General features: G+C 40.8%; 1 protein-coding gene across 1 annotated transcript in view; it reads left to right on the forward strand.

The window, feature by feature from the left end:
- The window catches only part of PHEX (phosphate regulating endopeptidase X-linked), a 138554-nt gene that overhangs the window by 36042 nt on the left and 86209 nt on the right, over positions 1 to 16303 (forward strand). The window contains exons 4-7 of the mRNA XM_077807195.1: positions 3837 to 3923; positions 5993 to 6219; positions 9639 to 9707; positions 11122 to 11238. Coding sequence (XP_077663321.1) covers positions 3837 to 3923; positions 5993 to 6219; positions 9639 to 9707; positions 11122 to 11238 — 500 coding nt within the window. The remainder of the gene's footprint in view (positions 1 to 3836; positions 3924 to 5992; positions 6220 to 9638; positions 9708 to 11121; positions 11239 to 16303) is intronic.

Consider the following 16303-nt stretch of genomic DNA (forward strand, 5'->3'; position numbering starts at 1 on the left):
ATTAGTTTCACACACTTCCCCTGTATTTCAGAACCCTCCATCCCATAGTAATATCAGTGTCATTTCTCCTTTTTGTTAATTTTAACCTCTCCAACCCTCCTCTTAGGTCTCTACTTCTCTTATCAGTTTTACCCCCTCACTTCCTCCATGTCTCAGACCCCCTTTTCTTGTCACTTTCAACAGCCTTGGGAATCAAATTATCAGTAGTGGCTAGCAGCAGGCTGGATTACACATGAACTCTAATAGTGACACGTAGACCAGGCACCAGTGGGTTAGGTTATATTGGCAAGTAACCAAGAGAAGAGGAAGCATGCCCATGTTAAAGAGAATAGGAGACAATATGGAATGGTATTGTGCATCTCCACAGCTTCAGATGGCACATTCTTTGATAAGATGGACTGTGCAGAGTCTAAAAGTTTTGAAATTAGTTGTGTTTTCATACAGTAATTTTGTTATGCTTTATTTTTTGAAAGGGATCCTTGGAGGGCTAACACTCTCTTTAGGGTTAAAAGGAAACTATGTTTTCACAAACTGAAATAAGAAGATAAAACACGCACATGAGTGATATTAAAAAATCTGTATTAAAAGAACATTATTTAGGTTGCAAAGCCAAGCACTTGAAAGGTAGGAGATGCCAGGCTTACAGTTGCCTGTGCAGCCTTAATTCTGCCCCCTTGGACATCCTGTGCACTGAATGAAGCAAGCATCTTGTGGGAAAAGTAATAGAGGACTATGTAATTAAAGACTGTATCATAACACGTATGTACAACGGCGCTGGAATTAAGGTTGCACAAGTAAGTGCAAATCTAACACTTTCTAACTTTTGAGTGCTTGAGTCTGAAAACTAATTAAGTTTCTTTTAATATAGCTTTAAATGTAATTTTCTAGGGTGTTTTAGAAGGAAAAAGGTTCTATCATGTGTGACTGTAACCATCCCTCCCCCCCCCCATCATCATCATCATAGTTTTGACCTGAATCGTTAACACTGCAGTACAAATTGCAACCACTGGATCTTCAGGACTAACTACATGGGCTGTAAGCAGCAGAATGCTGTTATCCCAGAAGGTGGACCATTGGGTGCAAGTGCTAGGTTGTGAAGGGGGATCCCAGCCTGGCCTGGCTCTCTTCCCTCTTTCTCTAGCTCCCCACTAGGAATTGGCATAGTTCCTGCCCCACTTGGTGCCCACAGAGGGTGGGATGGACTATGTGGTGGGTTCGGACGGTGGTTGATCTTGTGTGCAGTTTCTCTGTTTTGCTTCCTATTCCCTACCTTTGGGAGTTAGAGGAGCTGCAACTCCATCTCCTCAGAGGGACAGGGGGATGGCTGCTAGGGAACAGGTGTTCAGCCTAAGTGGGGAGATTGCAGTGTGGGGTGATGAAACCTTGTTCCATGTTGGAACTCTCAGAAGAGGGCAAAGGCCACTGGGCCCATGTGCCTGGTCTGGGGATGGGGGGACCCTTGCCTAGCCCACTGCAGCTGCTCTGGCAGCTCCCAGATATTCCTGTTGCTGCTACTTTAGTGCTGACATGAGCCTGGCCTTAGAATTTTTGTGTACAGTTATTATTCTGGCAATCTGCCAACACTTTTCCTGAGGAACACAAGCAAGAGAAGAGAAATGGGAATTTTTAACAGTTTATACCTCAGCAGAAAATGAACAGAATTTCTTGAGACAATGAAAAAGCACTTCTCTAGCCCGAGCATGTTCCAGCTGCCCAATATCAAAGACCTCCTGCAAACAATGGTGTGAGAGTTTCTCACAGGAGTGGTTGCAAGAATCCTTCGCACGGCTAAATATAGAGGTTGCTACCAGCTCTTCCTATAATATGTGTGTATGTAGATATAGATACAAAGAGACCCGGTCCTCCTCCTCTTTCCTCACTCTTCCTCAAGTATGTGGTAGCAAAGAGAATTTTAGTACTTGAAAGTTTTCACACATGGCAGTTTAAATAGAAGGATGTCCAAATTGTGCATTTGAATATTCGCATTAGCACCTCAGGATACAAAAAGCAGAGAGGGAGAGGCCTGAACCAGAACACAAGATTGGAATCCTCTTAAACTAAGGGGCAGTTTGGATCCAAATCTGAACTTTGAGGTCGCTGCTGTAAAGAGCGTTTATACCCCCAAAGACCTAATTTGAGGATCAAAATGCAGGATTTAACCATCTTGTTAAGATTCCTATTTTTGAAAACTGAGCTTCTTGTGTTTCACAGTCAGGATATTCTTTGCAAAATTTTTAATTTTTTCTAAGCAAATTGGAAGTGTCTTGCTCTCTGTCATTCTTTGCTGTAATGTAATGAGTGTTACAGCTGCTTCTTGTAGCAAGTAAAAAAAAAAAAAAAAAAAAAAGTTATTCACTGGAAAGCACCGGGTCTGATTTTAATAGGATTTTATGTTAGTGTAGTTCTAGAGTTGGTTTTATTTTATTTTAGCTTATGGTCTTCCCCTCTTCTGGGCTTTAGCTAGGCTTTAGCTATCCAAAGTTGTTAGCTTCCAATTTTCATGACTGTTGCAACTCTCTGGCAAGAAACTGAAATGATAGCATTGGCTTTAGTAGGAGGCTATTTTTCATTTTTAGATTTATTGAGATCTGAATCACAGTTCCCTTTAAAATTTCATATTTAAAGCTTGGACAGATCTGATAATCCTGTTTAAAAAATAAAGGGCTTGAGCTACTTCCATTGAGAACTTTGCTCATGAGCCTTCTGGTAGAGATATGTTGGTGACAGCTATGATGTTGTGTTTATGAAGCTCAGAAATATTGATAAGATTGAGATTTGAAATAAAATCTGTCAAGAATTGTGCCCTGCAGTAGACTGGGGGAGATTCTTATCTGAAACTAAAATAGCATTATCATGTTAAAAATGTCTTTAAAAACCAACCAACCACTTTTGTTGTTGTTATTTTTGGTATTTATTCTGTCATAATAAGACAATTTTAACCACTCAAAACTGATGACAGCCACACTGTTGTCAAGGTATTAATACAGAACTTCACCTGCAGTTCTGCGCTACATCATGCGTTAGTGTAGCTGGCAGGAGAATTTTTGTTGTCTTCTGCAATTTTTTTCTGTGTGTAGATTTTTGCTCCTCAAATGGGTGGATGTGAGTTGTATTTGTAATATTCTTTATGGCAGATCCTTCAAGGTGCTGAGTGCCTCCTGAGAAATGCTTAGTTCCTTAAGCACTTACTGAAGACAGTGGCCATTACGGGCACTCATCCTCATAGTCTCTAGTACTGTACCCGGTAGAGAGAAAGCTACCCCATTCCTCCAGCATGGAATTGACTGTCATCACCAAGCTTCACTCTTGTGCCCTTCCTATATGAGACAACAGTGGGGACAGTGGTATGGTAAATTATTGGAAAAGGCAGTGGCCAAAAAATGAAAAGGTGCCCCTGGTAAATAGTGGTATAGAACAGCATTGGCCCTGGAATGAAAAGACTTGTTCAGCTGCTTGCAAGCTCTATCCTCCCCGACCCTGCCTTAAAAGACAAAGGATGAGCTATATTGCACAATGATTTTCACTTCATAATGCAGTTTTTAAAAAACTGTACCTTAAAGCTTGGGTTTTAAAGTCATTTCAAAGTCTCCTCCTTATTGGCTCTCTCTCCTCCCAACTCTTTAGAGTAACTCAGTTTAAGTACCCTGGAAGGGGTAAGGTTTGAGACAACCCAGCCAGGATTTAAAACTGTTGGTTTGAGGAGATGAGTGGTATTTAGACCATGAAGTCATCCCACAATGATACATTTTCCAACCAGTGGCATGATTTAAAAAACAAACCAAACTCTGCATTTTTCAATGCCTGGGAGAAACTTATTTTACTGTGTATGTTCACAGCACTGCTACAGAAACCTATCAGCAAGAGACGGGACAGTGAAGCTGTACAGAAAGCCAAAATCCTTTACTCATCGTGTATGAATGAGAGTAAGTAACTTGATTTTGTTTGGGGGCATGGGAGGGCTGTATATTACCTGTATTAGGCTCTGACGTGGTAACAGAAGAAAGCAGTGAAAGCTTAGGCCTAGTCCCTGCAGTTGTACCTATGCAGGCTGACATTTGTACTCACTGAACTAAGTGAGGCTCCAAGCAAATGCAAAGATCCACTCACAGCGATCTAGTTACAAGTTCAGTGTCTTATTTTGTCAGTGAAGTCAGGCAATGTGCCTCTGAATATACAAAGGCACAAGATACTATATTTATGTAGTTCTCCTTTGAAAAGTGATTATGCTTTAAGGGACTCTCAAAGCGATGTGGGAGCATTGACTGGCAGGTTAAATGAGTAAATTGTTTTATAGAATCCTCTGATGGAATTGTTCAGCTGGCAACTAAGGACCAGATGGCTCCAAACTTTACCATCGAGGCTTGTGCCCTCAGGCTTCTCACTCTGAACCCCTGAGTCTATATCACATAGCCAGTTTTCAGCCTCTACAATAAATATTTGTCACCCCTGCTCCTCAACACTAACCAAAGTGTCTCCTCTATTATCATACTAGTGTGTACAGTTATGGCCTGAGGATTTTGGAGAGGGTCAGTGAGGTGATACTTTGGGACACGCCCCAAACTCAGTGGAGTCATTTGACATTGAAAGGGTGGGTGGCAGAGTGAATGAGATCAGGATCTTTAGGCCCCTCAGTCTTTTGCTGGGCCTCCCCTGCTTGTTCTCTTTGACCTTAGCGAACGATTTCCATCAAGTTGTTTTCATAAACAAGCTAGAAACTTTTTCATTTTTTCTAATGAAAATTGAAATTCTTCTTTGCATTCCTATTTCCCCTGTATCGGGGGCATAGAAATGGTAGGGCCCACAAGCCAGCTCTTCAAGTGGGCCCGGACAGCAGAACCCCCTCAAAGTATCTCTGGGATGGTCTGCAGTATTCCTTGCTCTCTCCTCTCATGAGTGCAGCTGTTGTGTCTTCAGCTAGCCCTAGACTAGGTTGTGGTTTCTTGTAACTCCATCTCCATTTTCAACTCTCACAGTCTCTTCATCAGTCACATCTGATTGTGCATGTTTCTAGAACCTCCACCTCCCAAAAATCTCATGATGCCCTAATGTCTTCACAAGGGGCTGGTACTGTGACATGTGTTTTACTTTTGTCTCTTCTGGGTCAAATGCAGTTAGCAATTTATCTTTAAAGTTTCTGGAATCTCTTGAGTCAGTTCCTTGTGGGGGTGGGGGATCAAACCTGGTAGACTTGGTTCCTCAACGTGTTCCTCTGTCGTTCTCTCAGAATTTTTTTTAGAAGTTGTTCCCCCCACCCCATCTTATGGAGTATTTCTTTTTTGTTGCTCCAACATGCTGTGAAGCTGACTGACTAAATGATTTTTCTGTTGCACACTCCATTGTATTCTCTCTCTGGCCACTCCCATTCCCTCTCAATTTTGTTTGCAAATAGCAAGTATTCTTCTGACTCAATCAAACTCCTATGCCAGTTGTTGAGCAGTCTCCAGCAGGATTTTGTCACTGAATGTTATTTCATTCCCTGTTAGACCACAACCATTATTTAAAAGGCAAGTGTAGTTTTTCATCCCATTTTCTTAAATAACAAATGACATTTCTATCAGTCTTTGGGTTTTCCACAGAGTTCGTCACTGTAGTACCTAAGCCGATTCTTACTTTATATTTTAAATCTGACCTAGATCATCACTATGTATTATTTATCTGAAACATTTCTTCCATTGGCTGTGATGAACATACTGTAGAATTAGAGTATAGAGAGGTTTACATTCCAAGGACAGGCACAGAGCAGCTGAATGCAATGCAAGTTTCTCCTTGCCCAGGTTATCCATGCTTGATTTGGATAAACTATGATAAAGGAGTCATATACTCTTATTTTCAACAAAAGACCACCCAAGGCATTAAGTTTGAGCTATTCTGTTTAGTCTTGCCTAGAAATTGATCAGTCTATAAACATTTCTATCTCATTGGCATGACTTTATACCCACTACTGGATTTGAATTGTCTGGAACTTAACTGTTGGTACATCTTGCCATTTAAGATAAAATTGAAAAAGTGGATGCAAAGCCACTATTAAATATACTGAAGAATTCGCTGTTCCGTTGGCCTGTGCTGGAATCTAACATCGGACCTGAAGGACAATGGTCAGAAAGGAAGTTCAGCATGCTCCAGACCCTTGCAACTTTTCGTGGCCAGTATAGTAACTCGGTCTTCATCCGTTTGTACGTGGCTCCTGATGACAAAACCTCCAATAATCACATCTTAAAGGTACAGTATAACATTTCTAATATGCTACTTGTCATAGCTATGTGATCCATTTAAGAAAGTGAGTTCAATACTGTGCTAATTTAAGTTCAGCTGTAGCCATTAGTACCCAGTGGCTTGCACATATACATGATCACCCATATATGGGAATTTAGAAGCCACTAGATACCAAATGCTACACTATCATGGGTGAAAAACTTATGTAGCTAGGATATTTTATTCCTTAATAGGGCAGAATTGTGAGTAAAATACATTCCTGATGAATCAATATCCAAGATCAATGTGGGTATCCAAATGAGGTCAGAATCTGATTCTTGCTGGATTTTGTGTCCTATATGTGAAGCATCAGTTGTATGATGAGGAATTTTTTTTCTGTGAAGATAAAAGATGGTGTATCATTTGCAAGTATTACAAATTTGGGATTTTCCACCTTTTTAGACACTTAATTGGTGGAACTAATATATTGTCATATATTGATATGTCATCATTAATTTCATATGATCCCCAAACTCATTCATGCTTTAAATACAGGAGTCACTTAACCTTTCAGTGAAATGCAGTCACTTCTGCAGCATAACATGGCTGCAGGTTAGCAATGCATGCTAACGCTACATAACAATTTAGGGCAGCAAATGATTTAAAATATGTTACCTAGCTGTATCCTATTGAAACTCCAGAGGGAATTTAGGGAGGTAGTTGTCACTAGGACAGGTAGAATTTAGATAGGCAGGTTGTCACCTGGGTTAACATGTGAGACTTGGTCCAAATTTTTGTTGCTTTTTAAACCGTATAACCCAGCCCACCAGTTACCAGCAATGAGATTGTATGTCTGTGCTAGAGAGAGTTAAAGGCAAAGTGGAAAGTGACCTGTCACAACAGTGAAATAAAATGGGTGATCCTTATATAAAAGTTGCCTTCTGGGCACTACATAGATTGTATAGGGATACTGTGGAAACTTAACTTTTCTGACACTAGATTTGTTATTGATTTTGGGTCACAGTTTCCAAAAACAGGTCAGGGATATGCAACTGACATACATTTTTATATTTCTAACATTCCCTTAAAGAGATTCTTTCCACTGCTCCTTGAGTCAATAGTAAATCAAGTTAACGAGCCACTTCCTTGTTTTCATTAGTGGATTCCCATGTACAGACTACTTGAATGATGATCAGATCCTGGCAGGAATATTTTGGCCAAAGGTCTTTTTCTAATGGGTAAAAGACTAGAATCAGTATGGGAAGTATTTTCCAAGAAGCTATTTAGGTAACCCAACTCACCCACGTAAATTGTTGGTTGGGACAGATCCTTTTGCTAGTCTCCTAGTGACGGATTATACCTACTAGTGTGTCCACTGAATCTGCGTAGTAGTATTTAAGTACATAAGTAACGGAACAACTGCACATTCTGAATGACTGCTCATTGCTAATTTGATTAGAAGCTCGATTTGCAGAGTGCCTCTGCCAATATTCTGCTTAGTAACTAAATGTTTTAATTAATTCCCAGGAGGGTAGATGTGTAATGAAGTATTTAAATCTATTTACCAGAAGAGAGAGATTTTAACGTTCTTAGGCTTTCTCTTTCAGTATGACAGGTTCATGAGCAATGTGGTTCAGATGAAAAAAAAAAAAAAAAACTACTCAAGATCCAACCTGAACCTTTTTCTGAGGGCTAAAGGAGTTGGTTAGCTTCCCTTTGCTTTTGGTGTTTCTCACATCTTTGCACTTCTTGGTTTCAACTAGAATATATTTCCAGCCCTAGTGCAGCCAAGTATAAAAAAATTTGGAAGAAATTCTGTTCTTCCAAGACTTCAAGCCTGATTTCTAGACCAAAAAAGTTTGGCTAAGTTCAGATAAGCATTTAAATCATTGGATGATTACTTAAAACAAACAAAATCATCCAAGATCCACTATTGTTGTTGTAGATACCTTCTTTTCATTTGGACATGTTGAGAAATAGTACAGTGATATTGTTTCTCAGAAATCATAAAGCTGTCGAGTATCATTGCTGTGTGCTTTTGAACAACTAGAGGAGTCTTCCTAAGTTCCACCTGAGGCAGTGATTTCTATGAATAATTTGTATTATTCTGTATAAGATATGTTACAAAAGCTTTCAAATAGTCGGTGACATAGAAATGACACTCCAGTTCTTTTTATTTATTTCAAATTCTAAAAAAAATTCACCTATTTGAACCTCCCACCAAATTTAATAAATATAAATATGATATATTGATATTATTTATTTCTTTCTGTTTCTAAAACTGTGCCTGTGTAAAACTATATATATACATCTAATGTTTGTTCATTGGCAGCACATCATATTTTTAAAAAACAAAATTCTCCAGAGTAGAATCTTGCAGCAACCACACTGCTGTTGGTGGCCTCATCAATATATTATTCAGTGTTTTGAAGTTGATTGTGCCTTCAGAATGGGCATCTGTACCTCAGTCTAACATGAGCCAAAGGAGTGCTTTGGGAAAAATGAGAGTTTCCAGAAGTAATTTAAAAAAAATTGACTTCAGAGGGAGTTTGCCTGATGAAGGACTTGCAGCAATATGCAAATATCCTGGCATGATTATTTCATCCTGCAGAGCAAATATAAATCAGTGTGAACCCAAAACATGCTCTATAACGATTCTCTGAAAAAGGTTTCAGAACCATCTTTTCAACAGTAGGACAATCTGATTTATATTGCAGGTGGTGGTTTGTTTATTTCTTGGGGCTTCTAAAGCTTCATTGAGTATGACGGAGTTGAGGTCAGTCTGAGTGTGGTTAATGCCATGCAGTGCACTTTAAAGTTTTCTGCCTGTGAGAGTTCCTGTGGGATCTGTCACAGTGTTGCACAACTGATTGTACGTTAGTGTTATAGGACAGCGTAACAGGGCAGCGTGCCCCTTTAAAGGTCAGGGGAGCCGGGGAGCAGCCTGTCCTGTTCTGAAGAGGAGCCCAGCAGGCAGGAGCTGGGAATCATCTGTCCCAGTTAGACAACATTTAGTGATTGGTGCTAATGGATCCCAGTCAGGGGATATTATTGATGGCCCCAGTCTCATGAGTCTGGTTGGGACCAGGAGAAGGCTCGGAATGCACACTCTGGCTGCAATAGATGGCTGCAAGAGAGCAGGAAAGTCCTACGGACCCCCCTACACTGGGCTAAGGTCAGTGCCTTAAGCTCTTGCAGGCCAGAAAGCCCCACAATCTTAGCTGAAGAACGTGTTACAGTTTTTTTGTGTTAGAGTCCTGAAGAGCTGGATTCTTGGGCATGGCCAGTTGTTTATCCCAAACTGGTGATCAGATTCACTAGCCTCTATATCACCTATTCTAACCACCAGAAAAATACCACTCCTATTGGTGGCTGTTAATTGTGTGTATGTATGTAATACAGACTATATAAGGAGTATTATATACTTTTCCTGTTTATTTTAACAGCTGGACCAAGCAACCCTGTCTCTAACAGCACGGGAAGATTACCTTGATAATACCACAGAAGCTAAATCTGTAAGTATTAGTAATTTGAGTTTTGATACATCATTTTCACACTATGAATTTTTTCTTTTTAGCTGAGCTCCAAATTGAGATTGGGCTCTGTGGTTTGCTATTTATGCTTGTTTATACTACAGTTAATTGCACGTCTCTTGTTCTCATCCAGAGTATTCTTCATTTTAGAAAAAAATATAAAAAATAATTCAGCTCTGCTTTTCCTCTGGACCAAACCTGAACCTTGTAGTAAGTTTTGGCTTGGTTCAATTAAACCATGTAAAATGGTCTAATGTCTCTAAGCACCAACACTGTATTAAGTTCTGGTATTTTAGATCATTATTGTCAAATACATTTAGATGTATTTAATCCCAGAATGAGGAGGCCCTCAACAGGTTCCAAGATCTTCAGTTTCTTTTCTTCCTATGGCCCCTTCCAAACCTCTTCATGCTCACAGTTGAGTAGGGATTGCAAGGTCCAAAAGTGTTCAATGATTATTTAGTACTTGCAACACCTTTTCCCCTAAATATAATGGAAAATTATGCAATGTCCAGCACTTGTAACCCCAGACTCAATAAATATATCCCCACAATCTTCATGGGGCTGTAGCAATTGCCCTCATCCAAGTTCTGACCCTTTTCCTTCCCCCTCCCAGCTCTCAGGTGAGCTAGTGAGTTTTCCAATGACATCCCTCTGGCCAGGTTGTGTCTCTCCAGTGAACTACATCTACCAGAAGGTGAAATATGTACTTAATTGGAGTATAATTTTATTCCTGTCTTGAATGCTGGCCAATAGGATTCTACCAGATGCCCTCTAAGACATCAGAGGATCTAGGGCACCCAAAAGGTCAGTGCAAGACTGGAGGAGGAGAGTGAGTTGTTGCAGAGACATCGTTCTAGGAATGTATTTTCTATACAAATATACATATCCCATTCCTTTGTAAAGGCTTGTCTGTACACAGACTTAGTGCACAGCAAGCTGGGGTGTAAATCTACAGCACGCTAGCTTACCATGAACTGGCCACGTGGACCCAGCTACGGCACGCTGTTTGATACAGTAGTAGGTCAAAGCACCATAGTGAACTTCTAGTCTACATGGCCACTAGTGCAAGGCATGCTAGTGTGCTGTAGATTTACAGCTTGGCTTGGTGTATACTAACTCTCTGAGCTCTAACATCTGTAGGTAAGTCTCAATCCAACACCATTTGGTATGTTTTGAAAGCTATATTCAGTGAACCACAAGAGAGATCCTGTCAGCACAGTACTGTTATGGTGTTATTTCCCCGGTTCTCCTGTGGTGGAATCAAACCAGTCTCACAAAATGCTTATCTTCCACTTGAAACAAAGACTTAAAAATACAGAATACTTTTCTTTTTACTGCTACAGCCACCCTTAGACGTAACTGCAATACTCATTTCATTCTTCTTTCTCTTCAGTACAGAGAAGCCTTTTTGCAGTTCATGATTGATACTGCAGTGCTTTTGGGTGCTAATGCCTCGCGGGCAGAGTCTGATATGAAGTTAGTTCTGAAACTGGAAATTAAAATAGCTGAGGTTAGTAATTTTCTCATGTGTAATTGTAACTAACTGCTAAAATGATGCATGAATTGAAGCAATACTATATTAGTGGTTTTCCTTTGTGCAATTATTTTATATTAACATACTTTGTAACATTTCTTGAAAGGTGAAGTGGAGGTGTAGAAACAGTAGTGAAAATATGAAAAAGAAAAGCCCAAAGCAAACCTTCTGCATTAGTTAACTGTTAACTTGGAAACCTGTTCTGAAATAACCAACCATAGGAGTATAGTCCATCCTTTAAATCTGCAAAATAATTATTCGTTTGAGTTTTGATGTAGGCTGTTTTAGTTAGAGGTGTCCCCCATTGTGCAATCAGCTGGGCAATGTATTAACATTAATGTATGCTTGTGAGGAAAGTTGAAGTAATTGTTGAAGTAATACCATTAAGTATTATCACAAACAGTTTTACATCTATGACAGGTTTCAGAGTAACAGCTGTGTTAGTCTGTATTCGCAAAAAGAAAAGGAGTACTTGTGGCACCTTAGAGACTAACCAATTTATTTGAGCATAAGCTTTCGTGAGCTACAGCTCACTTCATTGGATGCATACTGTGGAAACTGCAGAAGACATTATATATAAGACACAGAGACCATGAAACAATACCTCCTCCCACCCCACTCTCCTGCTGGTAATAGCTTATCTAAAGTGATCACTCTCCTTACAATGTGTATGATAATCAAGTTGGGCCATTTCCAGCACAAATCCAGGTTTTCTCACCCTCCGCCCCCCCCCCCCCAAACTCACTCTCCTGCTGGTAATAGCCCATCCAAAGCGACCACTCTCTTTACAATGTGTATGATAATCAAGGTGGGCCATTTCGAGCACAAACCCAGGTTTTCTCACCCCCCCGCCCCAAAAACACACACACACAAACTTACTCTCCTGCTGGTAATAGCTTATCCAAAGTGACCACTCTCCTTACAATGTGCATGATAATCAAGGTGGGCCATTTCCAGCATAAATCCAAGTTTAACCAGAACGTCTTGGGGGTGGGGGGGTTAGGAAAAAACAAGGGGAAATAGGCTACCTTGCATAATGACTTAGCCACTCCCAGTCTCTATTTAAGCCTAAATTAATAGTATCCAATTTGCAAATGAATTCCAATTCAGCAGTTTCTCGCTGGAGTCTGGATTTGAAGTTTTTTGTTGTAAGATAGCGACCTTCATGTCTGTAATTGCGTGACCAGAGAGATTGAAGTGTTCTCCTACTGGTTTATGAATGTTATAATTCTTGACATCTGATTTGTGTCCATTTATTCTTTTACGTAGAGACTGTCCAGTTTGACCAATGTACATGGCAGAGGGGCATTGCTGGCACATGATGGCATATATCACATTGGTGGATGTGCAGGTGAACGAGCCTCTGATAGTGTGGCTGATGTTATTAGGCCCTGTGATAGTGTCCCCTGAATAGATATGTGGGCACAGTTGGCAATGGGCTTTGTTGCAAGGATAGGTTCCTGGGTTAGTGGTTCTGTTGTGTGGTATGTGGTTGTTGGTGAGTATTTGCTTCAGGTTGGGGGGCTGTCTGTAGGCAAGGACTGGCCTGTCTCCCAAGATTTGTGAGAGTGTTGGGTCATCCTTCAGGATAGGTTGTAGATCCTTAATAATGTGTTGGAGGGGTTTTAGTTGGGGGCTGAAGGTGACGGCTAGTGGCGTTCTGTTATTTTCTTTGTTAGGCCTGTCCTATAGTAGGTGACTTCTGGGAACTCTTCTGGCTCTATCAATCTGTTTCTTCACTTCCGCAGGTGGGTACTGTAGTTGTAAGAATGCTTGACAGAGATCTTGTAGGTGTTTTTCTCTGTCTGAGGGGTTGGAGCAAATGCGGTTGTATTGCAGAGCTTGGCTGTAGACGATGGATCGTGTGGTGTGGTCAGGGTGAAAGCTGGAGGCATGTAGATAGGAATAGCGGTCAGTAGGTTTCCGGTATAGGGTGGTGTTTATGTGACCATCGTTTATTAGCACTGTAGTGTCCAGGAAGTGGATCTCTTGTGTGTACTGGACCAGGCTGAGGTTGATGGTCGGATGGAAATTGTTGAAATCATGGTGGAATTCCTCAAGGGCTTCTTTTCCATGGGTCCAGATGATGAAGATGTCATCAATATAGCGCAAGTAGAGTAGGGGCGTTAGGGGACGAGAGTTGAGGAAGCGTTGTTCTAAATCAGCCATAAAAATGTTGGCATACTCTGAGGCCATGTGGGTACCCATAGCAGTGCCGCTGATCTGAAGGTATACATTGTCCCCAAATGTAAAATAGTTATGGGTAAGGACAAAGTCACAAAGTTCAGCCACCAGGTTAGCCGTGACATTATCGGGGATAGTGTTCTTGACGGCTTGTAGTCCATCTTTGTGTGGAATGTTGGTGTAGAGGGCTTCTACATCCATAGTGGCCAGGACGGTGTTATCAGGAAGATCACCGATGAATTGTAGTTTCCTCAGGAAGTCAGTGGTGTCTCGAAGGTAGCTGGGAGTGCTGGTAGCGTAGGGCCTGAGGAGGGAGTCTACATAGCCAGACAATCCTGCTGTCAGGGTGCCAATGCCTGAGATGATGGGGCGCCCAGGATTTCCAGGTTTATGGATCTTGGGTAGTAGATAGAATATCCCAGGTCAGTCTCTAAGGTGCCACAAGTACTCCTAGTTTTACATCTAGCTTTCCTGTTGAAATATTTTGTTGTCTTTTAGAACATTATGGCCATCTGAAATGTGTGGGGTCTTGTTTGTTCAGTTACAGAATGATGGGTTTAGTCAATCAATATTCGATTTGTATCTGCGTAAAAAATGAGGCCATGGGAAGAAAATGGATCCGTCCTCACTCCTATAGAATTTATACTTGCTTTTTACCCATAAAACTCCTAGAACTCTGGGAACTTTTTGGCAGGCACAAAAGGCAACATTTGTGGTGGCCCTGTGCTTCTTGCCCCTGGACCCACAAGCCAGCGCGGCTCCTGCAGGGACTTTGCTCCCAGGCGTTGCACATCCTGCTTGCATTCCTGTGAACTCCTTTGGTCAGGGATCCTGTGAACTCCTTTGAGCAGGAAGGGTTTCATTCAGTGGTGACGAACTGTTATAAATTAGGGCTGCCCCATCGGCATTAATGTACATGGAGTTCATGGTTTCTGGACAGTGCCATGGAGAGCAGCCATCCATCCATCTCATCACCTCCTAACATGTGGAACCTGAAACCTATTGGAGCAACTTGTTGGGGAAGGATAGTGAGTAGCCTGCCATAAAGCCAGCCCTCTCCCCTTTCACACACAAACATTATTAGTCTTGATGTGCTGATTTCTGGTGCTGCTTTTCACAGGGTAGAAAGTAGAAAGATTTTCTTTTTTGCAGAATTTGGGGTGATCCAAGATGGCAGCAGCGTATCAAATCAAGCATTCGGCTTTATTTTATTCAAGACAGCGCCGTACAGAACTTGCTTCATTGCAATGAGCATATTCTTCACTGTCTCTCATTAGATTGGAAAAGCAATACGTGTTTGTTCAGCTCTTCAGTGACATTGCAAATAGGTGCACCTTTTCCAGACTTTGCCGTCACTTGTGGCTGCGGTAATCCCTTCGATAAAGCCGGACAGACTTTTAATTCGTTAATTTAGTGCACATGGGAAGCTGCCACATAGAGGAAATGGACCCTAAGAGCCGTCAGGGTCAATACTAGTCACTGAGAAATATAATACACTGAGAGTGATAATTATTGCTGTTCAAGAAAAAAAAATGCCCTAAAATATAGATCTGAATAAAGACCTGAGTCCAATGGTTTTGATTGTTAACCAGTCCCTAGTGAATGTAATTGGTTGTATAAACATCCCTGTGTAACTGCAAGACAGACATTAACTCTTTTTATCTCTTGTGTTTATATATATATGCTGTGTGCCCTATATTCATTTTAAGTGAACTTACCTGGGGAGGACTTGTTCAGGGAGAGAAGTAGCAAGAATGGAGGGAAAATATTTCCGAGAACAGATCCTGTGATTAGAAAGGAGATGGAGTGTATAGAGAGAGTTTGAGGGAATGTTGGAAGCAGGACTTGTGTGGAGGAGAAAAGCTAAGATTTCAGGTAGGTGTGAGTGACTGTGAACTACACACAGGTAGGAGAATTTTGTGGGGGGAAAGAAAGTAGAGCATAAAGGATGAGTTTAAAGATTTGTCAGATGGCCGGGGGAGAGGAGTGGTACCTGTAGGCATGGAGAAAAATGGAAGTTTAGGCAGGAAAAAGTGGGAAGATTTCAGGGAGTAGAGCCTGTGGGAAGTGGGAGAAGAAAAAGATGACATATGTGAGAGGCAGTGGGGGACGGGAATTAAAATATCTGAGGGACGTCATATTTTCTGTATGGCTTAAGCAAAAGCCAGAGAAACTTGGTTTGGGAATTTGGGTCAGAAAACTGCCATTAGTTTGGTTGATCTGGAGTCTTGCCATCTGTGTCCTGTTCAGTTTAAATGGAGTTGATTGTATAGAAATTACCTTAGAATTAGGCTGGAACCAGCATCTGAAATCCTAACACCTTTGAACTTTGAGGACATTTTGAACTGGATCTGAACTTTGCTTGGACTATTTTTTTTATTATGGACAAACTGAAACCTTGGAATCTGGATAATCCTCATAATTTATGAATGGGCCTAGGTTTCTCTGTAGTATTTCTTTTTGACCAGATGCTTTTGAGGAGGTGGAATGGACTTCTAGTTGAGGTGACGGCGTGAAGAAGTATTAATGGACTAAATCTGGCTCTCACTTATGCTGCTAAAATGTGAATGGAGTGACTAGTAATATAATGTGGTGTAATTGGAGCAAAATTTGGCCCAAAGTTTGAAAAGAAAAAATACTGGATAACATACTGAAGTGTAATAAGTTAAAATAACATTAGTTAGCTTTGTGGTTTAGGATAGCTAACTTTCCTTTGAGGATCGGGAGGCAGTTTGTTGCTATGAACTTTTTTTTTTTGCAGCTAGACTGAGGTAGTTCTCACAAACAATATGATGGGTATTAACAAAGTAAGAGAAAGATGTTTAAACATATATTTATTTTCATTTATATTCTCTAG

Source organism: Eretmochelys imbricata, chromosome 1 (assembly GCF_965152235.1).
Source record: "Eretmochelys imbricata isolate rEreImb1 chromosome 1, rEreImb1.hap1, whole genome shotgun sequence".
NCBI lineage: Eukaryota > Metazoa > Chordata > Testudines > Cheloniidae > Eretmochelys > Eretmochelys imbricata.